Source organism: Ranitomeya imitator, chromosome 1, assembly GCF_032444005.1.
Source record: "Ranitomeya imitator isolate aRanImi1 chromosome 1, aRanImi1.pri, whole genome shotgun sequence".
In the NCBI taxonomy this organism is placed as follows: Eukaryota; Metazoa; Chordata; class Amphibia; order Anura; family Dendrobatidae; genus Ranitomeya; species Ranitomeya imitator.
The window spans coordinates 856,874,527-856,901,563 of record NC_091282.1 but is presented as its reverse complement, the minus strand read 5'-3'; the positions used below and the strand labels follow the sequence as shown (position 1 = coordinate 856,901,563).

Here is a 27,037-nt window from a genome sequence, read left to right as displayed (position 1 = left end):
CTGGTACGGAGATGAGCTGATCGATTAGGTGTCAGGTGTGAGACCCCACTAATTCAATATTCATGACCTATTTTGAGGATTTGTTAACAATACAATAGTAGTGGAGCAACTCTTTAATAACGATTATGTGGAAAGTTGCCTAATTTTGAGTGTATGCAGAAAATGAACATTGAAGAAATATTCAGTGAAAAGGTATGTATAATATGTAATATTTGAAAGAAGTTGAAGAGTTTGTTTTTTTCTTTTTGTGATTTTTTTGGACCTTCTCTCGTTGAAGTCTACGGGATTGTGATGTACAGAAAAGCTAAACGGACATGCTGCTCTTTTAAATTGCATCTAGAACCAATTAACGTCAGCTTTTAACATGTCTTAAATATATGGGAGAAGAATAATGAAAGTGAACAATTTATTACCTTCAAAGGAATAAAGTTCCTACTAATATAATTTATGCTAATACATGCGATGAACCAGTTATTTTCAAGCAGGATGGCTGAAAACAGCAAACAAGGTGACATAATTCTGGAAATAACCTTATCTTGCATGCAACTGTTGACTTTTTTACCTGTTCAGTCCTTGACAGTAGCCAATGGTGGGGTTTTGCCATGAATATGCTACCAGCACCCTTCTTAGCTTCTGAATGAACTCCGAGGCAGGACTGTTAAAGTGCTTATTATTGGTCAGAGTGCGATGTATATCCAGTTCGATCTGCTGTGTGGCTGGATGGTGAGCATTCTCACTCTTTCTCAGAAGGTCTTTGTAATAATTGTCACTGACAAAAATCCGTTGACTGGTTAGCCATTTCCAAACACGTTTGCGGTGTTCAGTTGGGATGCCACATCTCACCAGAGTTTTTAGCTCCACTGAGTGTGACAATCCCTCAATACTGTTCCATTTCATTTGTAAGGGCTTGTCCACAACCTCATGAGTGAGCAGTTTGTTAGATCGAATTTCCAATGCCTGGATTTTGGCTAGAAGTTTCAAGTGCTCAACCTCATACTCCGGAATTATCATGAATCCATAGTCATCATATTCACTGGAATTAACAAAGAAGTAAAGATTATTTTCCAACAGAAATAGAAGAATACACATTTTGTTTGCGCTGACAGCGGCATTTAACAAGCGCCTCCAGCCATCCAGCCGGATATGCGCGCAAAGGTGACCCCCGTCACGTGGTCGGGGGTCATCGGTGCATTGGCATAACAACCAGAGGTCTCCTGAAGACCTCTATGGTTGTTCATGCCAGATTGCTGTGAGCGCCACCTTGTAGTCGGTGCTCATAGCAATGCTGTAATTCTACTACATAGGAGCAACGCTCAGATCGCTCCTATGTAGCAAAGCCGATCAGGCTACGCCAGCTTCTAGCCTTTCATGGAGGCTATTGAAGCATGGCAAAAGTAAAAATAAAATGTTTTAAAAAAATATGAAAAAAATAAAAAAATATATAAAAAGTTCAAATCACCCTTTTTTCGCCCCATTCAAAATAAAACAATAAAAAAAATCAAACCTACACATATTTGGAATCGCCGGGTTCAGAATCACCCGATCTATCAATTAAAAAAAGAATGACAGAAAAACAACTGGCACATCCAAACTAGTGTGAATAGGTGCATACCAGGAGCAGCTACCTCCATATACAATGTACAAAAATTCGGTATACTTCGGTAAGTGTTCACATTTGGACAGGGAGGTCAGGTACCCATCAGATTAATGAGACCACCTAGACGATGGTTGATGGGCTCACACTATTTGGCCAAATCCTGTGCAAAGCGTCTATCAAATATTTTTCCTAATGTTCAAAAGCCATTTTGCTATTCATATTTCATGTATTTCATATTAGACAATGCTTTGGCACGATAGAGTGCAACCTTTTCTTGTATATTTTATATGGAGGTAGCTGCTCCTGGTATGCACCTATTCACACTAGTTTGGATGTGCCAGTCGTTTTTCTGTCATTTCTATGTTAGCTTACTGACTGAGCACTCCTCCCTTCACCATATGGTTTTTAATTACATCTAATCACACTTGGTTCCGGCCAACCCATATGTAGGCTTTGCTGACAGAGGTGTCCACATTCACCCAAGCATACAGACATTAGCCTTCGGTAAGTGTTCACATTTGGACAGGGAGGTCAGGGACCCATCAGATTAATGAGACCACCTTGACGATGGTTGATGGGCTCACACTATCTGGCCAAATTCTGTGCAAAGCGTCTATCAAATATTTTTCCTAAGGTTCAAAAGCCATTTTGCTATTCATATTTCATGTATTTCATATTAGACAATGCTTTGGCACGATAGAGTGTAACCTTTTTTGTATGTTTCTTTGTATAAAAAAAAATGAACCTGATTGCTAAACGACATAGCGAGAAAAAAAAATCCAAACTCCAGAATTAGGTTTTTTTGGTCGCTGCAACGATCAGAAGAACGTATCTGCACCAAACAGGTATAATTAAAAACATCAGCTCTGCAAGCAAAAAATAAGCCCTCACCCGACCAGAGATCCCGAAAAATGGAGACGCTACGGGTCTCGGAAAATTGCGCAATTTTTTTTTTTGCAAAGTTTGGAATTTTTTTCACCACTTACATAAAATAACCTAGATATGTTTGGTGTCTATGAACTCGTAATGACCTGGAGAATCATAATGGCAGGTCAGTTTTAGTATTTAGTGAACCTACCAAAAAACAAGTGTGGGACTGCACTTTTTTTGCAATTTCACCTCACTTGGAATTTTTTTCCCTATTTTCTAGTATACGACATGGTAAAACCAATGGTGTCATTTAAAAGTACAACTCGTCCCGCAAAAAATAAGCCCTCACATGGCCATAATGATGGAAAAATAAAAAAGATATGGCTCTGGGAAGGAGGGGAGCGAAAAAAGAAAAACGCAAAACCGAAAAAAGCTCCGGGGGTTAAGGGGTTAATTAGAGGAAAATATTCCCGAAAAATTCCCATGCTACAGTTTATATGAGTTTATGCCACGAAGGGGCGAAGCTTCGATGACGGCACCGCAAGTCCCCCAAGCTACATTACCTTCATTTCATTCCTTCCCCAGTCTTTTACAGCCAGGGGTAGCTGCATTAGCAGGCTCCTGGTTGTAACTGCATTTAACCCCTTCAGTTGGATTTACAGTGTGGGATATGACTGTGCGGCGGACAGGTGTGGGATATTGTTGCTTTTTTATTTTCCTTTTTTTTCTTCAGTTTTTCAGTTTTCAGTTGGATTGAGCGTACAATAAAGATAATAAAACCCCATGTGTTTATTTGTTTCATTAAAATAATTTATTCATAATGTGTGTGTGTATTTTTAACCCTTTACTAATATTGGATTAATAATGGATAGGTGTCTTATTGAGATCTCTCCATTATTAACCAGGCTTCATGTCACCTTTCAATAGGAAGGTGACATGAACCTCTTATTACCCCATATCTGACCGCTACAGGGGAGTGAGAAGAGAGTGGCTAAGTGCCTGGGGTGGCTGGGGGCAGATGGTTTTTAACCAGGGGGGGAATAACCATGTTCCCTCTCTGGGCTATTAATATCTGCCCTCAGTCACTGGCTTTCCCACTCTGGTCAGCTTTTTCCATGATTTAACCCTTTATTTTAACACCTAGAGGTCCAAAATTTTGCACACACAAACTACTAACATTATTAGTGAGGAATATGTAAAAATATAAGGGATATGAAATGGTTTACTGTATGTAAACCATGTCTCATATCCTGTCGGGTTTGGTAAGAAGTTAGCATAAAAGCCAGTAATTCAATTGCCAGCTTTTGCTATCTAGCTCTGTATTAAACATAAATATTAAATATATATTATATATACTTACTTACTATGTGTAGACATTTATTTGATCTATTCTAACCTGCCAGTGTGATTTTACTGTACACCTCACTGAATTACCGGCTTTTCTATAGGACACCGGCGCGTATTTCTCGCAAGGCAGACGTGTGGTCCGTGTGTAATACGTATTTTTCTCGCCTCAGACTTTCATTGGCGTATTTCTGGAGGAATATGCTGACAATCGCTGATGGGAGCTGCCCGATAGAGAAACATTGGTCCGTGTGCAATGCGTTATTTTTGTGCCTCTACCTTGTCCGCATTTCTCTCTAGTGTGACCCCGACCTTATAGAGTAGCTCGGGTACACACCCCTTCGACATGAGGAGATGGCAACCTGTATCATTATATTTATTGAGTTTCATAGCTATGGAAACAAAAGGGGTTGACTGTGAAAGGTATTTTGGCAGTCTTGCTTTGGGAACATGACAAGTTGTTTTGAGTTAAATCAAATAGTCCAAGAAAAAGCATTACTCGATAGTTATGTTAATAAGTAAACAACAATAGAGAGTGGATTAGAATTTTACTAGTATTAAAATTAAGCTGAGGAAGTAGCCAGTGCAAAGAGAGATCAGTATTTGTCATCTCACTTTTACATTGTCAACAATTTAGAAACAACTGATGCTGTTTAAAAGGGTTTGAAGCTTTTATATTAGATTAGATAAAAAGGATTGTATAGCAAGTAAAAACACTAAACAGAAAACACTGCAAAAAAAAAATTTGTAAAAATATTAGTGTGTGTCTTTCAATTAATCTTTCACTTGCTAATTGTGCATTCTGGGGGTCGTGGATGAGGAGATGTAGCTCCACCATGATAGAATATTTCTTCGGGAAGCTCTATTTATGGCTAGGAAAGCGATAGTATTGAGGTGGATGGGGGGGGAATCTTCGATTAATCAGTGGTAGAAACTGGTGAATGACGTAATTCCTTATGAAAACATACTATACAGAAACAGAGGATGTCAGAAGATTTGGGAAAGGTGGTGTGACTCGCCATTGACGCACCTGGCTCCTGGTGCTATAGTCTCTTCAGTCTTGTGGTATAGTCCCTGATGTGTATATCTATTCTGAATTATGAATGTGGTGATCTGTGTAGGATTAATAACGTGTATTATAACCTGATCTGGGACGAGCTTTAAACCATTTATAAAAACCTCTGTTGATTAGGAAGTGTAATGCCTAGTAGAATGTATTATACTGAAGGTTATGTTTTGTTTGTTTGTATACTTTAATATTGAAGTTATTTTGTCATATCTATGTCAATGTTAATGTTGATATATGGATTATTTTGACATTATGATATATCATATGTATGTTATCTTATTTTGTGGAAACCTTCAATAAGAAGTAAAAAAAAAAATCTTTTGCTTGCTTCAAATTTGTCATATATCTATAATATAACGCTGGGAGCGTCACTCTGTCCGAAGCCTTTATAGACTGCGCAGGCGCAAGCGCCGGCGCAGTCTGGCCCCCACAGAGTGACGCTCCCAGGATATCGCGGTATGCGTAAGCACTGAACGCATACCGCGATCTCCACCGGAGAGTCAGGGACTGCCAGGAGGGTAAGTATATTCACCTTTCCCCGTTCCAGCGCTGCGTGCGGCTCCGTCTCCCGGCTCCTCTGCTGTGACAGTTCAGAGGGCGCGATGACGCGCTTAATGCGTGCCGGCGCCGCCCTCTGACTTACCAGTCACAGGCAGAGGAGCCGGAGTGTGTGTTCAAGAAAATGGCGCCGGAAAGTGCGGACTGCGCAGGCGCCGATTCCTGCTGCCGGAATTGGCGCCTGCGCAGTCCGCGCTTTCCGGCGCCATTTTCTTGAAGACACACTCTGGCTCCACTGCAGGTGTGTCTTCAAGAAAATGGCGCCGGAAAGCGCGGACTGCGCAGGCGCCGATTCCTGCTGCCGGAATCGGCGCCTGCGCAGTCCGCGCTTTCTGGCGCGATTTTCTTGAAGACACACCTGCAGTGGAGCCGGACGATAGGTGAGTATGGTATATTTTTTTTTTATATGGCAGCAGCATACGGGGGCATACACACTGGAGCGTCTTATGGGGGGCATATAATACAATGGTGGCGCAGGATGGGAGCAGCACATGACAGAACGGGCGCAGGATGGCAGCAGCACATGACAGAATGGGCGCAGGATGGCAGCAGCACATGACAGAACGGGCGCAGGATGGCAGCAGCACATGACAGAACGGGCGCAGGATGGCAGCAGCACATGACAGAACGGGCGCAGGATGGCAGCAGCACATGACAGAACGGGCGCAGGATGGGAGCAGCACATGACAGAACGGGCGCAGGATGGGAGCAGCACATGACAGAACGGGCGCAGGATGTCAGCAGCACATGACAGAACGGGCGCAGGATGGCAGCAGCACATGAAAGAATGGGGACAGAATGGCAGCAGCACATGACAGAACGGGCACAGGATGGCAGCAGCACATGACAGAACGGGCGCAGAATGGCAGCAGCACATGACAGAACGGGCGCAGAATGGCAGCAGCACATGACAGAACGGGCGCAGGATGGGAGCAGCATATGACAGAATGGGCGCAGGATGTCAGCAGCACATGACAGAACGGGCGCAGGATGGGAGCAGCACATGACAGAACAGGGGAGCAGGATGGGAGCAGCACATGACAGAACGGGCGCAGGATGGCAGCAGCACATGACAGAACGGGCGCAGGATGGCAGCAGCACATGACAGAACGGGTGCAGGATGGCAGCAGCACATGACAGAACGGGCGCAGGATGGGAGCAGCACATGACAGAACGGGGGCAGGATGGCAGCAGCACATGACAGAACGGGCGCAGGACGGCAGCAGCACATGACAGAACGGGCGCAGGATGGCAGCAGCACATGACAGAACGGGCGCAGGATGGCAGCAGCACATGAAAGAACGGGGACAGAATGGCAGCAGCACATGACAGAACGGGCGCAGGATGGCAGCAGCATATGACAGAACGGGCGCAGAATGGCAGCAGCACATGACAGAACGGGCGCAGGATGGGAGCAGCACATGACAGAACGGGGGCAGGATGGCAGCAGCACATGACAGAACGGGCGCAGGATGGCAGCAGCACATGACAGAACGGGCGCAGGATGGGTGCAGCACATGACAGAACGGGCGCAGGATGGCAGCAGCACATGACAGAACGGGCGCAGGATGGCAGCAGCACATGACAGAACGGGCGCAGGATGGGAGCAGCACATGACAGAACGGGGGCAGGATGGCAGCAGCACATGACAGAACGGGCGCAGGATGGCAGCAGCACATGACAGAACGGGCGCAGGATGGGAGCAGCACATGACAGAACGGTCGCAGGATGGCAGCAGCACATGACAGAACGGGCGCAGAATGGCAGCAGCACATGACAGAACGGGCGCAGGATGGGTGCAGCACATGACAGAACGGGCGCAGGATGGCAGCAGCACATGACAGAACGGGCGCAGGATGGCAGCAGCACATGACACAACGGGCGCAGGATGGCAGCAGCACATGACAGAACGGGCGCAGGATGGGAGCAGCACATGACAGAACAGGGGAGCAGGATGGGAGTAGCACATGACAGAACGGGGGCGCAGGATGGGAGCAGCACATGACAGAACGGGGGCGCAGGATGGGAGCAGCACATGACAGAACGGGGGCGCAGGATGGGAGCAGCACATGACAGGATGGGAGCAGCAAATGACAGAATGGGGGCGCAGGATGGGAGCAGCACATTACAGAACGGGGGCACAGGATGGGAGCAGCACATGACAGAACGGGGGCGCAGGATGGGAGCAGCACATGACATCATGGAGGCACAGGATGGGAACCCCACATGACAGGATTGGGGCGCAGGATGGGAGCACATGACAGGATTGGGGTGCAGGATGGGAGCAGCACATGACAGAATAGGGGCGCAGGATGGGAGCAGCACATTACAGAATGGGGATGCAGGATGGGAGCAGCACATTACAGAACGGGGGCACAGGATGGGAGCAGCACATGACAGAACGGGGGCGCAGGATGGGAGCAGCACATGACATCATGGGGGCACAGGATGGGAACCCCGCATGACAGGATTGGGGCGCAGGATGAGAGCACATGACAGGATTGGGGTGCAGGATGGCAGCAGCACATGACAGAACGGGCGCAGGATGGGAGCAGCACATGACAGAAGGGGGGCAGGATGGCAGCAGCACATGACAGAACGGGCGCAGGATGGCAGCAGCACATGACAGAACGGGCGCAGAATGGCAGCAGCACATGACAGAACGGGCGCAGGATGGGTGCAGCACATGACAGAACGGGCGCAGGATGGGAGCAGCACATGACAGAACGGGCGCAGGATGTCAGCAGCACATGACAGAACGGGCGCAGGATGGGAGCAGCACATGACAGAACAGGGGAGCAGGATGGGAGCAGCACATGACAGAACGGGCGCAGGATGGCAGCAGCACATGACAGAACGGGCGCAGGATGGCAGCAGCACATGACAGAACAGGCGCAGGATAGGAGCAGCACATGGCAGAACAGGGGAGCAGGATGGGAGTAGCACATGACAGAACGGGGGCGCAGGATGGGAGCAGCACATGACAGAACGGGGGCGCAGGATGGGAGCAGCACATGACAGAACGGGGGCGCAGGATGGGAGCAGCACATGACAGGATGGGAGCAGCAAATGACAGAATGGGGGCACAGGATGGGAGCAGCACATTACAGAACGGGGGCACAGGATGGGAGCAGCACATGACAGAACGGGGGCGCAGGATGGGAGCAGCACATGACATCATGGGGGCACAGGGTGGGAACCCCGCATGACAGGATTGGGGCACAGGATGGGAGCACATGACAGGATTGGGGTGCAGGATGGGAGCAGCACATGACAGAATAGGGGCGCAGGATGGGAGCAGCACATTACAGAATGGGGATGCAGGATGGGAGCAGCACATGACTGAATGGGGGGTGCAGGATGGGAGCAGCACATGACAGAATGGGGCGCAGGATGGGAGCAGCATATGACAGGATGGGGCGCTGGATGGGAGCAGCACATTGCAGAATGGGGGCGCAGAATGGGTGCAGCACATGACAGAATGGAAGTGCAGGATGGGAGCAGCTCATGACAGAATGGGGGTGCAGGATGGGAGCAGCACATGACAGGATGGGGACGCAGGATGGAGCAGCACATACCAGGATGGAGACCATATACCAATATAAATGCTCGCCTCCCGGGCGTAGAACGGGTTCAATAGCTAGTTGCAATATAATGGGAACTTCTCATCTCTGAAAATGCTATTTATCTGAGGATACAGCAATAATTTGCAGGTATCTAGGGTTACAATGCTGCCTGGCTGCTTTACTGACAGTGCAGCTACTGGGACAAAATGTAACTTAATTCCTTACGAGACCTGAGGGCAATCTGTAATCGGTCTGTGCACCCCCCCATGACTGTCGTTGCTTACAGCACCGCTCACTATACTGTGAGCGGCAGATATAAGCATACCCTGTACTTGGCGGCAGATAGAAGCATACCCTGTACTTTGATTGACAAGGACTCTGCAGTGTATTTGTGCAGAGTGAGTTGTCAATCGAATTGGTGGGGAGTGGTTAGAAGAGATGAGCAAACATTTCAAGGTTTGGTTCAGTTTGGTTCACCGAACGTTTAGACGTTTGCCGAACATGTTCCCTGAACATTTCGACGAACGTACCCAAACCTCAGTCGATTCAAAGAGGTCAAATCAAACATGTACACAATACCTTAAGGGATGACAAAAAGCTTCCCAAACAGCTAAATTTTGGGGCAGACACCATGGAAAGTGGCATCAATTGACCCACAGTAAAAATTTGCAAATGTTACAGCAGTAGTCAGCCATAAGCCATGCATGAGGTATCAGGGTCTAGGCTAGCATTTACAGCTTTGAATTGAAGTTTCAATGAGAACCTGGTGGTTAAAGGAGTGGTGTAGATGGGAGCCCTGATACCGCATGCAACACCTCCAATGTTTTTTTTTTTTTAAATTCCTGCCACACTCAGAAGGCACAAACATCAGTTTCATACTGTACTATTGGTAGAAAAACATAAGGAAAGTCATCGTAACAGGTAGTTGACTGAAAGTAAGTGCAGGCCTGCATGTCTTGGAGTTCTACTTACACAGGCAACCCACCAGATGGAGACCTAACTTGGAGTCTCCGCTTTTCAAAAAATTATCACACACCACTAAAGTGGCATCAATTTCCACAAAGTAGAAACCGTATAATAGGCCTCTGACATACCTTTCACTAGAGGCAACCCACCAGATGGAGACTCAACTTGAAGTCTACACATTTAAAAAAAAATGGTTTGACACAACAGCAGCACTAACAACAGCAGGCACAGAAAACACCACAAATATGGCACAAACTGCAAAAGCGCGAGATCAAGGCATGACACTAAAAACGACACCATCACCTAGTGTGCCCAGTCTTTGACTGGGGTGCAAAATTCATTGGAGATCCATGACTTGTTCATTTTGATCAAAGCTAGGTGCTCTATACTTTAAGGGGACAACCGGATGTGCTTAACCCTAAGAATACAGGCATCATGGTTGCAGACAGTGCAGCAAGAAGGTGCTCATGTGCCTGGCGCTTCAATGATGTGTTGGTGGCGGGGTAACACTCACGGATGCTTCCTCAATCCCCTCCCACCAATCACAGACAACATTATCCGCTTCATCTCTTGACAGTTGTGCGCCCATCACTTTGTCCTTCTCCATTTGTTCCTCCGCTACTGCACTTTCACTAACAGTTTATCTGGTACAATTAGGTTCCCTCAATCGCTGTAAGCCACCCTCCCATGGCACCCCCCTGTGTGACGACAGTCCAGAAATTTGAGATATTGTCTTCCACATCCTCTTCTGTTTCCACTTCTTCCTCTGGGACCACCACCTTCTCACACAGACTATTCAAAGTGTGATCCAGCATGTAGATGACCGGAATAGTGATGCTGATGGCATCGCCAGTGCTAATCACCTTAGTAGCCATTTCAAAAACTGTGGAGAGGTCCTTTGTCTGTGCCCACTCCACAAGCGTGATTTGCACCACATTCTTACTGCATTGGCCCAGGCTATGCAAAAATACATACTGCACTAGGGCGTTGATGCCACAGTCGATGCAACCTATGCAGAGTGGAATTCACTGTGTCGGAACATCACAAATCAAATGGTTAACCGGTAGGCCGAAAAACCTCTATAGTGATGCAAATCAATGACCTATGGGGTGCGATCTGGAGAAGTGAGCGCACAGCAACCGTGCTTTCTGCAGCAGCAAATCCAGGCAGGGATAGTGGCAGAAAAATTGCTGTACCCCCAGGTTGAGGATGTGAGCCAGGCAAGGCAAGGCACGTATGTGAGGTTGCCTTCCCTGGCTAAAGATTCAGTGGAGACTGCCATAGCTCTAACTCGGACTAGATGGCTGTCCACAACTCTTGAGCTGTGTGACTGTGATCTCCAAGGCATATTAATTTGAACACTGCATGATTGCGGTGAGCCATGGCTGCACAGTACAGAGGTGGGGGAGTCTATCTGCACTATTGGAGCGTGTGTCTGATTAAGGGAGACTTTGAGGGCACAGGGGAAGGGCCTAGACGAGGTGGAGGAGCCAGAAACAGTGGATGAATTGTTAGATACAGAGGTTTGTCCCGTAAGCTCTGGGGATTCAAACACTTGTGGAGCAGCCCCTTGACCGCCTGCCTCCACAGCCACCAGTCACCCAGTGGCCAGTCAGTGAGATGTAACATCCCTGCGCATGTTTGCTCATCCAGGTTTTAGTGGTGAAATGCACCTTGGCAGAGATTTTTTTCAGGGAATGGGTGATGTTGTCTTTGACATGCTGGTATAGAGCAGTCACAGTTTTCTTAGTGAAGTGATGGCAACTGGTACTGCGACGGCCATCAACTTTCTGAAACAATCTGTATCCATCAGGCGGAAAGGCAGCATTTCCGTGGCCAACAGATTGGAGATGGTGGAGTTCAAGCTCTTAGCTTTGCAATGCGAAGGAGGAAAATTCTTTTACGTGTCGACAACTGCAAGACAAAGGGCTGGCAGTTGTGCAGAGAGGGTGGACTAAGGAGAACAGGACAAACTGCTGGACTGTGAGTGAGGTGCAGGTGGAGATGTTATGGTGGCTTGAGAAAGATGTGTTGCAAAAAGCAGCAGTCATGTCCACTTCCATAACAGCTGGTGGACTCTCTCTCACCCAACTGTAGGGGAGTTTCTGCGGCAGGAGACCTGTGTGAAAAGGCTTGGCAATGGTGATGGAGGATGAAGAAGCAGCAGATGGGGTTGATGGGACAGCCAGTGGTTGATGAGGCCTCATAGTCTGCATTTTAGTACATTGAGATTCCCACACTAAGACATGTTTATCCTGCATGTGCCGGTTCATGCATATAGTTATTAAATTATTGCAATTTTTGCCTCTGCCAAATTAAAAAAAAAAATCAGTAGAGTTAAGTCATCCTTTGTGGTTTCGAGAAATACACAGACTAGGCAACCCTTGCTGCCCCTGGGAACTGCAGACTCGCCACTGGCACAGCCAGAGTTGGCGCTGAGGATGCAGGCCTTGTGGTAGTTGCATCACTTTGTGTCTGTGTGGAAAGTCACAGTGCAACCTCCTAGTCTGTCTCCTCCTCCACTTTCTCTGCTGAGATACTCAGCTGTGTACCTCAGAGTTCACACCAAGTGGGATCTACAACCTCATCATCATCTCTGTTCTCACACTCCTAACCCTGAGTGTCACCCTCCTCCTCTTTCTGCCCTGACACCACAGTACAGTCCGCATGCGCCTCTGGTATCTGAGGATCACCTCCAACCCCGGTGGTTAACATCTGGTGACAAGGGTCTGGATTCTATTCTTTCGGCCCCGGCATTAAAAAAAATTTTGGAAATCGGTGGAGATGCTTTACTCCTCTGGATTGTGTGATTCTTTGAAGCAGACCTCTGATGAGCATGGAAGAGAATGTGTGAACAGCTCTGCAGAATGACCCGTTTGAGGTTCCCCACAGTCAGTTGGGTTGTAGGGAAATTTTTGATGCGGGAGGAAACAAGGGTGATTGGGGTGCCACCTATGAGGATTGTACTGTGTGTGACCCTGAGTGTCACCCTCCTCCTCTTTCTGCCCTGACACCACAGTACAGTCCGCATGCGCCTCTGGTATCTGAGGATCACCTCCAACCCCGGTGGTTAACATCTGGTGACAAGGGTCTGGATTCTATTCTTTCGGCCCCGGCATTAAAAAAAATTTTGGAAATCGGTGGAGATGCTTTACTCCTCTGGATTGTGTGATTCTTTGAAGCAGACCTCTGATGAGCATGGAAGAGAATGTGTGAACAGCTCTGCAGAATGACCCGTTTGAGGTTCCCCACAGTCAGTTGGGTTGTAGGGAAATTTTTGATGCGGGAGGAAACAAGGGTGATTGGGGTGCCACCTATGAGGATTGTACTGTGTGTGATGTTAAGGTGGCGGAAGAGGGAGGCCACTTGATGCAACACTTGCCATTCACTGAAGCACACTCCCTTTCTGAGCCTCATCTACAAGGCAAACCGCTGTGCGGCTGACAAAGGAAGTTAAGTAGCCCGTCCAGTATCAGATCTTGTCAGTGGTCTTTGGATAGGACAAGACTGTGCTTGCTCAGTTGATCTTACATTAACCCACTTACACATCGAACATCAAGCCTATTCCCCCTTCAACCACGACCTCACTTTTTCCCAGCTCATGTTGTATGTAGCGTTCCCCTCTTGTACCCTGCTGTTTCACAACCTTAGGCTCACAGCTGTCAGTCACCTGTCACTAAATGAACATTCACTATTTATTTTCTTAGATAGTGTGCCTGAACAACACTGTTATACCTAACGATTTTTAAGTGGAAATCTGACCTTCTGATTAGTCACTCAAACACCGTTTTATCCCAAACTATTTGGATTAGGTAAATGAGCCTCATGGCTTCACCCTAATATCAGACCAAACTATTTTTAAGTGGAGATATGGCCTTCTGATTTGTCACTCAAACACCGTTTTATCACAAACGATTTGGATTAGCTAATTGGGCCTAGTGGCTGCACCACAATATTAGGCCTAATGTTATTTACGTGGGAATCTGGCCTTCTGAATTGTCACAATACACAGTTTTATCACAAATGATTTGGATTAGCAAATGGTGCCTCCGAAGACTGCAACACAGTTTTTGCACTAGAAGGTGGAAGATCGATTTCGCAGAGGAGAGGATTTTATCTAGCTAACTGACAAGTTCACTTGCAGCACTATCAGGAGGGGCTTCTCTGCACTGTGCATTGAGAAAATGGTGCCAGAAAAACAAGATGTCACTGGCCATTTAAAAAGCAAACATGTGACTTCAGCAGCCAATCACAATAACTCTTCTGACATGAAGTTGTGGATGTTTCTGCACCCTGATTGGCTGCCTGAATCAACACACAAGGTTAATGGAAGAAAAGGAAAAAAAACAAAAAAGAGTGCCACTTCTCTAGCCTCTCCACACTCTATCCCCTTATCAAACATGTCATCTTGTCCCCCTGCTCATCATACAGCACCACTATCCTAGCCAAAGTAATAACAAAAGCATTAGTGGAAACGTGATGATTTATTTTGAGTGCAAATGTTTTTGAAACAGAACTCAAATTCAAATGTACCACGTTCGTGCCAAATTTGAAATTAGCGAACGTTTTCCGAACATGTTTGCTCATCTCTAGTGTTTAATGAGGCAACTCGCAGTATAGTGAGTGAAGCTGTAAGCAATGAATGTATGTCTGACAGTTGGCTGCTCCTGGGAGGAGATAAGTTTATTTTCTATCAGTATTCACACTTTAAGAAAGGCAGTCAGGAAGTACTGTAACCCCATTTACCTGCAGATCTAGCTTCTATCTACAAAGGTAAGTCATTTTCCAAGGTGACAAGTCCCTTTAAACTAAGACATTTTTAAAGATCTTTGGTATGTGTCTGATACGACATACACTAGATCACAAACATTACTACAGGTCACAACTCCGCTTACAATGCAACATATGATCAGGGAAATATCCCATGAGATTTCTGCAGGTTCTGCGGGTTCCAAATCTTGCAGAATGACAGATAGTGTGGTCACATCTATGTTCTGCTTACTTTTAGGTTTCAATCCTAGGTTTAGTGTCCCTTTAGGCTGATTCTTGAATTTTCCATGGCATACTGTACATCTCCATACTCTCCTTTATGCTTGCTCACTTTAACCACTTACCTGAGAGGACTGAATTGCACAGTGGATGGTTGAAGAGGTGATTTTATATCAGACTGTAAGGCATCCTCTATTAAATGTTTTATGACTTCACAGTACTCGGCATCTAAATATGGCAGCGCTTCTTGCAGCTTTCTCAGTACAATTAAATATTTGCTTTCTATCTGACAATTCCTGGCTTCCTGGTATGAACACTGTAAAATAAAAGAACTTCAATTAACACGTTGTTGAGCATTCTAAGCTGTTCGGACTTCTAAATCAGGCCAAGTATTAAAAACGTGGGACACTTTATTATTAGCACAAATGTACTGGAAACACCATTATCAGTCACTTACCAAGCCAGTCAGTAGCATTTTCTCTGGCTTACAATGCAAACTTCTCCACTGATTACTTCCATCCTAATCTACACTACATACAGAACACGCTGGTGAATAGATGAGTGAAAGGCTGCTAGATAGATCAGTGTGGGTATGTGCACACATTCAGCAATTGGCAGCGCTTTGGAAGCAGCACGTCTGCTGCATACAAAGCGCTGCCAGCTTTTGAACGCAGGTGATTCCGCATGTGTTCATTGAACCGTGTGGAATCACAGCGTCCAATACACTGTATAGGTGAGATTTATGTTGCGGAGACTCTCGTCTCCACAAGATAAATTGACATGCTGCAGTCTAGAAAGACGCACCCCATGTCTGACTCCGCAGGTAAGCAGTGGGCGCCGGAGCACGCATAGTGGACAAGGGATCTCGAGAAATCCCACCCTGTGCTGTAACATCTAGATCAGTGTTTCTCAACTCCAGCCCTCAAGACAAACCAACAGGTCATGTTTTCAAGATTTCCTTAGTATTGCCTAGGTGATAGAATTAATGCTTGAGCAGGTGATGAAATTATCACCTGTGCAATACTAAGGATATCCTGAAAACTTGACCTGTTGGTGGGTCTTGAGGACTGGAGTTGAGAAACACTGATCCAGATGCTGCGGTTTGGACGATGCAGAGGTACACAGCATCCAACCCGCAGCGTTTACCGACTGTGTGCACCTACCCTGAAAAATGCCCTTATAAAGGTTGTGACACGTCGGCAAGTAGAGCCAAGTATGCGCTGAAGTGACCTGCACCTGTTGATAACCCCAGCCTCCATTCCCTGCAGCCACATGTAAACACGGAATATATGAAATATGAATAGCAATAGTGCTCTGGGTTAGTTGCTGGGCATGCATGAATTGGGCAAATTATGTGCTAAGCGTCTCAATTTGTTCTCATTATCAGAGCAGTATTGCTATTCATCTATCTATATAATCGTCTAAGGGGTTCTTCCGTCTGTTTGTCTGTCTGTAACGGAAATCCCGCGTCACTGATTGGTCAGCGACAAGCTTGGTCCGGCCGCGAATTGGCCCCTCCCTACTCTCCTCCAGTCAGTGCCCCCTCCCTATTCCCCTCCAGTCAGCACCAGTGTGTCGCCCCATCCCCGACCAACTTTTTACTATTGATGCTGCATATGCAGCATCAATAGTAAAAAGATATAATGTTAAAAATAATAATAACAAAAAAAAGTGCTATTCTCACCTTCTGAAGACCTCCGATGCGCGCGATGCGGCCGCCAGCTTCCGTTCCCAGAGATGCATTGGGAAATTACCCAGATGACATAGCAGTCTCATGAGACCGCTAAGTCATCTGGGTAACTTCGCAATGCATCTCTGGGAACGGAAGCTGGCGGCCGCATGCGTGCATCGGGACAGCTTCGGTGGACGATGGAGGGTGAGTATATAACTATTTTTTATTTTAATTCTTTTTTTTTAAACAGGGATATGGTGCCAACACTGCTATATACTACGTTGGCTGTGTTATATACTATGTGGGCTGTGTTATATACTATGTGGCCTGTGTTATATACTACGTGGGCTGTGATATATATTACATGGGCTGTGTTATATAGTGCCTGGCTGCTATATACTACGTGGGCAGTGTTATATACTGCGTGGGCTGTGTTATATACTATGTGGCCTGTGTTATATACTGCGTGGGCTGTGTTATATACTATGTGGGCTGTGGTATTTATTACGTGGGCTGTGGTATATACTGCCTGGCTGCTATATACTACGTGGGCAGTGTTATATGCTGCGTGGGCTGTGCTATATATTGCGTGGGCTGTGCTATATACTATGTGGCTGCTATATATTACGTGGCTGTGCTATATACTACGTGGCTGTCTGTGTTACATGGGCTGTGCTATATAGTTTTTGGCTGCTATATACTATGTGGCTGTGCTATATACTATGTGGCTTTGCTATATACTACGTGGCTGTGCTATATACTACGTGGCTGTGCTATATACTATGTGGCTGGCTGTGCTATATACTACGTGGCTGTGCTATATACTACGTGGCTGTGCTAAGCGCGACATACATACATACATATTCTAGAATACCCGATGCGTTAGAATCGGCCACCATCTAGTATTTCATATATTCCATGTTTACAGAGTGCATCTTCTTTTGTATATTGTATGCTCCTAGTATGCATTTGTTCACACTAGCTTGAAAGTGACAGTCAGTCTTTTGTTATTTGTATGTTAGCTCTGACTGAACACTCCGCCCTTCAGCATGTGGTGGTTTTAATTACAGTAGGTTCCTACTTACCCAAAATAATAATTTTTATTTTTATATAGCGCCAACATATTTCACAGCGCTTTACAGTTTTGCACACATTATCCTCTCTGTCCCCGACAGGGAATCTAGATTGTGAGCCCTATGAGTATGTCTTTGGAATGTGGGAGGAAACCAGAGTACCCGGAGGAAACCCACGCAAACACGGGGAGAACATACAAACTCCTTGCAGATGTGGTCTTTGGTGGAATTTGAACCCAGGACCCCAGCGCTCCAAGGCTGCAGTGCTAACTACTGAGCCACCGTGCTGCCCATCAATACAGGTTTTAAAGAGAGGTATCCACATTTACCCAGGAATTCAGACTTCAGCTTAAGAGAGGTATTCACACTAGACACACAGGGTTCCAGCAGATTGAGACCGCCTTGTCGTTGGTTCTGGGCATGCATGAATTGGCCAAATTATGTGCTAAGCGTCTCAATTTTTTCTTATTATTTTCTCTTATTTTTTTTATCTTATTATTCATATTTCATATATTCCATGTTTACATGCTTTAGCACAACAGAGTGCAATTTCTTTTGTATATTGTACATGGAGGTAGCTGCTCCTAGTATGCACCTTTTCACACTAGCTTGGAAGTGCCAGTCAGTCTTTTGTTATTTGTAGGTTAGCTCTCTGACCGAGCACTCCGCCCTTCAGCATGTAGTGGTTTTAATTACAAAAAAAAAAAAAAACAGTACACAGGCAGAGATGCTTACCTGTTCAAGGCCTCCAAACAATTACACTAACCAAAGTGCAGCGGACCCAAGTTAAGATGGTGGATGACAGAAGCACAGGAGCAATAATACCGACAATGCATCCAGCCTACAATCAGGATTTTGCCGCCTGGCACACCTGTGCAAAATGATCTGTATGTGGCATGTTCACACAGAAATGCAGAGCATATGGCTCAAGGCCTATTAATGACGCCACAAAGCGGGCCAGCCATTGCTATAATGCACAGGTCTCCAACGTTTCTGATCTTGAGAGCCACATTCAGCTCAGACAGAGGGTCGTGAGCCACATCCAGCCTTAAGAGAGGGTCGCGAGCCACATTTCAGCTCCCGCCCCCCTCAGTAGTGGCAACTAAAGCCCCCATTACAGGCATAATGGTAACCAAAGCTTTTCCACAAAAATCAACCACCACAAACCAGTATAGAAAGATCCAGTCCAGGGGTTCCTGCAATACTCCCCATTCAGTTTTCTCCTATAAAGCACTCCCAAGACACTGTCACATCTGGCTTCAAACCTCCTCTGACAGGTGGTGTCATCTTGTCTCCAGCGTACCATACTTAAATCATCTCAAAACCCCTAAGACCAGTTCATGTGCATCCAGATCTGCTCTTCTGTGCAGGGCTGCTCACAAAATTCTCAATTTTCAGATGTGCTCTTCATATCTGTTTGTTATAACTGGAGCTAATGCACCAAGCTGACAGACAGCCGCGAGCCACAATTCATGGGACCGCGAGCCACATGTGGCTCCCGAGCTACAGGTTGGGGACCCCTGCTTTAATGCATCCTGTGTGAACAGAGGCCACAGTTTATAGAGCCATCTAGGGCCCAGCTGCACTCTGAAAAAATGACGTGCCCAAAAACATAACAATGTATGTAAGGTATTGGTTGGTATTATGGCCATAATATTTAAGCTGGCAACCCACGCCAAGGGTCCTTACGTATTGCCAGTCCTACTCTAACAAAAACACACCATAAGAGGAAAAAACCTCCACTATTCTTGACACCTCTTATGGTGTGTTTTGGTTTTAATTACAGCAGGATCCTACCTATCCATAAATACAGGCTTTAACCCCTTTCTAACGTTGTAATAGTACACCCACGTCATACTCCCTCCCTTTGATGTGGGCTCTGGAGGTGAGCCCACATCTTTCAGAGCAGATGTCAGCTGTTTTGAACAGCTGACATGTGCCCGGAACAGCTGCGGGTGGAATCACGATCCACCCGCTTTTATTAAGTGGTTAAGTGCCGCTGTCAAATGCTGACAGCGGCATTTAACATGCATTTCCGGCAATCACGTTGGAAATCTGCCCATCAGTGACCCTTGTCACATGATCGCGGGTCAACGATGGGTTGGCTTGACAACCAGAGGTCTCCTGGAGTCCTCTATGGTTGTCTTGTCACTGCCGGATTGCAAGTGAGATACTGCTACATGCAGGCGATCTGATCATCGCCTGTATGTAGCAGAGCCAATCGGGTTATGGCAGCTTCTAGTCTCCCATGGAGACTATTAAAGCATGCCAAAAGTGAAAAAAAAGTTTTTTAAAAATATAAAAAAAATATATAAAAGTTCAAATCACCCCCCTTTCACCCCATTCAAAATAAAATCAAACATACACATATTTGGTATTGCTGCATTCAGAATCGCCCGATCTAGCAATATAAAAAAGGATTAACCTGATCGCTAAATGGCGTAGCGAGAAAAAAAAAACTCAAAAAACAAGCCCTCATGTGGCCATATTGACGGAAAAATAAAAAAAGTTATGGCTCTGGGAATAAGGGTAGCAAAAAAACAAAAACGCAAACCCCAAAATACCTCTGTCATGAAAGGGCTAAAAAGAGGTATCCATATTTACCCAGGAATTCAGACTTCAGCCTAGAGGTATTCACACTAGACACGTAGGGTCCCAGCAGTTTGAAACCACCTTTTCGTTGGTTGCTGGGCAGGCATAAATTGGCCAGATCATGTGCTAAATGTCTCAATTTTTTCTTATTATCCAGAGCAGTATTGCTATTCATATTTAATATATTCCATATTTAGAATGACAGAGTGCAACTTCTTTTGTATATTGTATATGAGGTGGCTGCTCCTAGTATGCACCTGTTCACACTAGCTTGGAAATGCCATTCAGTCTTTTGTTATTATGTCATGTTTGAAGAGCCCCAGCGGTGCTAAAATGACAGAAACCCCACCACAGGTAACCCCGTATTGGAATCTACATTCCTCCATTCATTTAGGGGTGTGGTAACTATTTGGACCCATAGTTGCTTCACAAAAGTTTAGAACATTGGGAGGCAAAAAATATTTTGCTTTAGCTCAAATTTTTTCATTTTCAACAAGGTAACAGGAGAAACTGCACAATAAATGGTGGGGTTTATTTTCTCCAGAGTATGCTAATACTCATATGTGGTCAGAAACTACTGGTTCTGAGCACCGGAAGGCCAAGAATGGAAGGAGAGTTAATTGACCTTTGGAGCACAATTTTGGCTGAATTAGATAGTAAATAGTAGTGCTATAGCATGTAAATATGAAATATGATTTTTAGCAGAGATTCATAAAGTGGGAGGGAGAATGTGCATGTACCTCCACCTGCAGTGTCCTGAAAGGACCTGTGTGATGTCCAGATCATGTGATCAATCACATGATAGAAGAGTCACATGGTTTGGGCTTAAATGGCTGACTGTCAGAGCTTTCAGAGCTCAGTGTGGGCCTGGAGATAGCGCACTCCAGGAAAGTGTGTGCTAAATTTGAACCGTAGACACTGCTGCCTGTGAACGGGCTGATCCCCGCTAGGAAAAGAACTGTTTTTCTTTTTGTTTCTTTGTTTTTCTGTTTTCCCCAGCTTGGTTTATGCTGTGTATAATAAACCAAGCCTTTTATTAAAGAGACAGTTAATCCTGTTCCAGTTAATCCTCCCTTTCCAGCCAAGAGAACCGTTCTATACCACAGGTAGTGTTAGAAGTGAGGGCAGTTTCCCAGCAAACACGTGTGGCAGCCACAAGCCAGCATAGATGTCAGGCAAGATTGTGGACCTGCTCAAACATCTGCTACAAGCACAGCAGATACATCAGCAGCAACTACAGCAGCAACAGATGGTGCAACAAGAGACCAAAAAGTTGTTTATACAACAAATACAGCAGTAGCATCAGTAACATCAGCAGCAGATTGACTTACTGGCAGAGGCAGTTCGTGGAGGCCAAAAGCCCCTCTCCCAAGTCCAGGTGACCACACGTACGTCTGGAAGACGGCAAGATGAGCCATGCAAAAAAATGACCCTGAGTGATTATGTGGAGGCCTTTTTGACTGTGTTCGAGAGAGTGGCGGAGCGTGAGAAGCTACCACCAAAACAGTGGGCAGAGGCGACTGGCGAGCCCCAGAAGACATATTATGATTTGAAGTCAGGAAAGCAGTAAAACAACTTTCTTGTGGAAAAGCACCCGGAAATGATGCTATACCTGCTGAGGTATATAAAGCTGGCGGCCCTGCTCTCATGCAAACGGTGACCAAACTATTCCAGTATATGTGGAAAAAAGAACAGGTTCTGCAACAACTGAAAGATGCCAGCATAATTCACATATACAAGAGGAAATGTAATCGCCAATCTTGTGACAACCATTGAGGGATCTCCCTTCTGTCCACTGCAGGAAAGATATTGGCTCGTCTCTTGCTCAACCGCCTTTTACATCACCTTGAGCAAGGCTTATTACCCGAAAGCCATGGTGGTATCCGTGCTAAACGTGAAAAAGTAGATATGGTATTTGTAGCACCTCAACTTATCAACTTCAGGAAAAAGTGCCAGGAGCAACACAGTGACCTCTATGTATTTTGTTGATATGACCAAGGCTTTCGACACAGTCAGTAGAGATGGCCTGTGGAAGATCATGGCAAAATTCGGCTGCCTGAGCAAGTTCATCTCAATCGTCTGGCAGTTCCATGATGGCATGATGGTGAAGGTTCTGAATGCTGGAGACGAATCTGAGGCTTTCCCAGTAACAAACGACGTAAAACAAGGCTGTGTGCTTGCTCCAACCCTGTTCAGTACGCTATTCTCTGCAATGTTAAGTGATGCCTTTAACAACTGTGAAGATGGAATCCAGTTTAGGTACAGGACTGATGGCAAGCTAATCCAGCCAAAACGCCTGAAGGCGGTTATGAAAGTGCATGAGACTGTTATCCGGAAATTATTATTTGCTGATGACTGTGCACTTAACGCAGAACAGCAGATGCAGCACGAAATGGACTGTTTTTCTCGAGCTTGCGGTTTTTCTAATGTTGATCTCGAGACCGAAATTGTCGAAGTCATGTATCAACCTGTTCCAGGGAAACTATACAATGAGCCACGTATCATGGTGAAGGAGCAAAACCTCAAAGCAGTCGATACCTTCACCTACTTACGCAGCACACTTTCCCGTGAAGTAACCATAGATGCTGAGGTTAATAACAGAATTGCCAAAGCCAGTGCTGATTTCGGGAGACTACATAAGAACGTCTGGGAATGAAGGGGACTCAGCCTTACCACCAAGCTGAAGGTCTACTGCACGGTGGTCCTCACCACACTTCTCTATGCTACTGAGACCTGGACAGTCTACAAACGGCATGCTAAACAGCTTAATCATTTTCACATGAGTTGCCTCCGCAGGCTCCTCCACATCAGGTGGCAAGAAAATGTCCCGGACACTGCAATTCTGGAACAAACTGGGCTCGGCAGTGTTTACACTCTCCTGCTGAAAGTCCAAGCCAGGTGGGCTGGACATGTGGTCAGAATGCCTGACAGCCGACTACCGAAACAACTGCTGCACGGAGAACTGTGCCAAGGAAAGTGAGCAGTTGGGGGGGGCAGAAGAAGCACTATAAAGACTGCCTTAAGGCGTCTCTCAAAAACTTGGAAGTCAACATCAATGAATGGGAAGAGCTTGCCCTGGATCGTCTAGATTGGCGGGGCAGGATCACCTCAGGAGCACGTGCAGCTGAAGATAGGAAATTCTTTGACGCAAAAAGAAAGCGTGCTGTACGCAAGGAATAAGTAGAATCTGGTGTATGGACTACATCTGCTTCCTTATGTCAAGTATGTGGGCGAACCTTCAGGGCCTGGATTGGACTCATCAGCCACCTCTGGACTCATAACTATTAACTCTCTTCTAACCCTGAAGTCATGGTCATCTTCGCCTACATCATTATGATTTGGCACTGCAGGATGCGCAGGAGTATGCCAAATTAAAAACTGAAATTGTGACACGCGCAGGAGTGACTGTCAGTCAGACCACAAAGGGTTTACCACCGGGCCTATTGTGGGGACAAACCTCCTTGATCCAAAATGTTTGACCTACTGCATCTGGTGCAAAAATGGCTGCAGCCAGAATCCTCCACTCCAACCCAGATGGTCGAGAACATTGTCATGGACAGGTTCGTGCACTCCCTTCCTATGCCGGTGAGACCTGGGTTACCCAAGGAGATCCCCGAAATGCAGACAAACTGGTGGGCCTAGTGGAACGGTTCCAGATGGTTGAGAAGTCCCTAAGAAAGCAAGGGGGTGGTGAATCCTCATACTGGGGTACTCCATGAGAATCTGAGCCCCAAAAGAGGGGTAGTAAAGCCACCAGAGGGTCAGTTAAAACAAGCCGGGGTACAGAGCTCAATGAGGTTGGAGTGGTTGAAGTTTTGCTGCACCCAGTGATAATCGGGAGGGACTTCAGCCTTTTCTGGGATTTGTGGGGGAAGGCGAAAATATCAAAGGACGCAGACAGGAGCCAGCTCAACCCTGTTGAAACCCCATCACAGTCGGAGATGGGTGAGTTCCCCTTGTGAGTCCTGGCTGGTGACGAGGATGAGATGAGATGACCAGTGTGACAAATTCCTAAACTGGGGGTTTCTGGAGGGAATTTTGGGACTGCCCAAATGCAGGACTTGAACTTGAAAAATGTACTGGAAAATGTGACTGTGCTAAATGGGGTTGCCCAAGGGCCGGGGGCAGACACCAGGTTCTTGTACTTTGCAGTCAATGGGGAGTTGCTATGTCGGGTAACTAAATAAAGAGGGGAAGTATTAGAGCAGCTATTAGTCCCGGGACCCTATAGGTGTAGGGTACTGTTGTGAATTCTGTTGTCGGGCTCCCTCCTGTGGTCATGAATGGTACTTCGGCTGGTTCTATCCATGGAATTCCTCTGGTGGCTGTGGGTGTTTCTGAGTTTCCTTCCACAGGTGACGAGGTTAATTCTTTAGCTGGCTGCTCTATTTAACTCCACTTAGATCTTTGCTCCATGCCACCTGTCAATGTTCCGGTATTGGTCTTGTTCACTCCTGGATCGTTCTTGTGACCTGTCTTCCCAGTAGAAGCTAAGTGCCTGCCTGTTTTTCTCTGGTTTGCTATTTTTCTGTCCAGCTTGCTATTTTGTTGTTGTCTTGCTTGCTGGAAGCTCTGGGACGCAGAGGGAGCGCCTCCGCACCGTGAGTTGGTGCGGAGGGCATTTTTGCGCCCTCTGCGTGGTCTTTTTGTAGGTTTTTGTGCTGACCGCAAAGCTACCTCTACTATCCTCGGTCTGTTCAGTAAGTCGAGCCTCACTTTGCTAAATCTATTTCATCTCTGTGTTTGTATTTTCATCTTTACTCACAATCATTATATGTGGGGGGCTGCCTTTTCCTTTGGGGAATTTCTCTGAGGCAAGGTAGGCTTTATTTTTCTATCTTCAGGGCTAGCTAGTTTCTTAGGCTGTGCCGAGTTGCATAGGGAGCGTTAGGAGCAATCCACGGCTATTTCTAGTGTGTGTGTGATAGGATTAGGGATTGCGGTCAGCAGAGTTCCCACGTCCCAGAGCTCGTCCTTTATTATCAGTAACTACCAGGTTATTCCGTGTGCTCTTAACCACCAGGTCCATTATTGTCCTGACCACCAGGTCATAACAGTACAGGTGGCCCAAAGTACTAATGCATCTCAATAGAGGGATAAGAGAAGTTCTGAGACCATTTTTTTTTCTTTGCAGTGTGTTTTGTCTCTCTTTTCCCCTTTACATCTGGGTGGTTCAGAACACAGGTGTAGACATGGACATTCAAGGTCTGTCCTCTTTGATGGATAATCTCACTACAAGGGTACAAAACATTCAAGATTTTGTGGTTCAGAATCCGATGTCAGAGCCTAGGATTCCAATTCCTGATTTGTTTTTTGGTGATAGATCTAAGTTCTTGAATTTCAAAAATTATTGTAAATTGTTTCTTGCCTTGAAACCTCGCTCCTCAGGTGACCCTGTTCAACAAGTAAAGATCATTATTTCTTTGTTACGTGGTGACCCTCAAGACTGGGCATTTTCCCTTGCGCCAGGGGATCCGGCATTGCATGATGTTGATGCGTTTTTCCTGGCGCTTGGATTGCTTTATGATGAACCTAATTCAGTGGATCAGGCAGAGAAAATCTTGCTGGCTCTGTGTCAGGGTCAGGATGAAGCGGAGATATATTGTCAGAAGTTTAGAAAGTGGTCCGTGCTCACTCAGTGGAATGAATGTGCCCTGGCAGCGATCTTCAGAAAGGGTCTCTCTGAAGCCCTTAAGGATGTCATGGTGGGATTTCCCATGCCTGCTGGTCTGAATGAGTCTATGTCCTTGGCCATTCAGATCGATCGACGCTTGCGTGAGCATAAAGCTGTGCACCATTTGGCGGTACTATCTGAGCATGGGCCTGAGCCTATGCAATGTGATAGGACTTTGACCAGAGCTGAACGGCAAGAACACAGATGTCGGAATGGGCTATGTTTTTACTGTGGTGATTCCACTCATGCTATCTCCGATTGTCCTAAGCGCACTAAGCGGTTCGCTAGGTCTGCCACCATTGGTACGGTACAGTCTAAATTTCTATTGTCCGTTACTCTGATTTGCTCTTTGTCATCCTATTCTGTTATGGCATTTGTGGATTCAGGCGCTGCCCTGAATTTGATGGACTTGGAGTATGCCAGGCGCTGTGGTTTTTTCTTGGAGCCCTTGCAGTATCCTATTCCATTGAGAGGAATTGATGCTACGCCTTTGGCCAAGAATAAGCCTCAGTACTGGACTCAATTGACCATGTGCATGGCTCCTGCACATCAGGAAGATATCCGCTTTCTGGTGTTGCATAATCTGCATGATGTGGTCGTTTTGGGGTTGCCATGGCTACAGGTCCATAATCCAGTATTGGACTGGAAATCTATGTCTGTGTCCAGCTGGGGTTGCCAGGGGGTACATGGTGATGTTCCATTTTTGTCTATTTCGTCTTCCACTCCTTCTGAAGTTCCAGAGTTTTTGTCGGATTATCGGGATGTATTTGATGAGCCCAAAGCCAGTGCCCTACCTCCTCATAGGGATTGCGATTGTGCAATTAATTTGATCCCTGGTAGTAAGTTTCCTAAGGGCCGATTGTTCAATTTATCTGTGCCAGAACACGCTGCTATGCGGCGTTATATGAAGGAATCCTTAGAGAAAGGCCATATTCGCCCGTCGTCATCACCGTTAGGAGCAGGGTTCTTTTTTGTGGCCAAGAAGGATGGTTCTTTGAGACCTTGTATTGATTACCGTCTTCTCAATAAAATTACAGTCAAATTTCAGTATCCTTTGCCGTTGCTGT

The 27,037-nt window shown here is 46.1% G+C and overlaps 1 protein-coding gene across 2 annotated transcripts in view; it reads right to left on the bottom strand.

Moving 5' to 3' along the window:
- TBC1D2 (TBC1 domain family member 2) overlaps nt 1–27,037 on the bottom strand; it is a 158,678-nt gene that overhangs the window by 42,150 nt on the left and 89,491 nt on the right. For both annotated transcript variants that reach the window (XM_069741882.1, XM_069741890.1), the window contains exons 9-10: nt 15,085–15,275; nt 563–1,033 (exon numbers count right to left, since the gene is read on the bottom strand). In XM_069741882.1, coding sequence (XP_069597983.1) covers nt 563–1,033; nt 15,085–15,275 — 662 coding nt within the window. The remainder of the gene's footprint in view (nt 1–562; nt 1,034–15,084; nt 15,276–27,037) is intronic.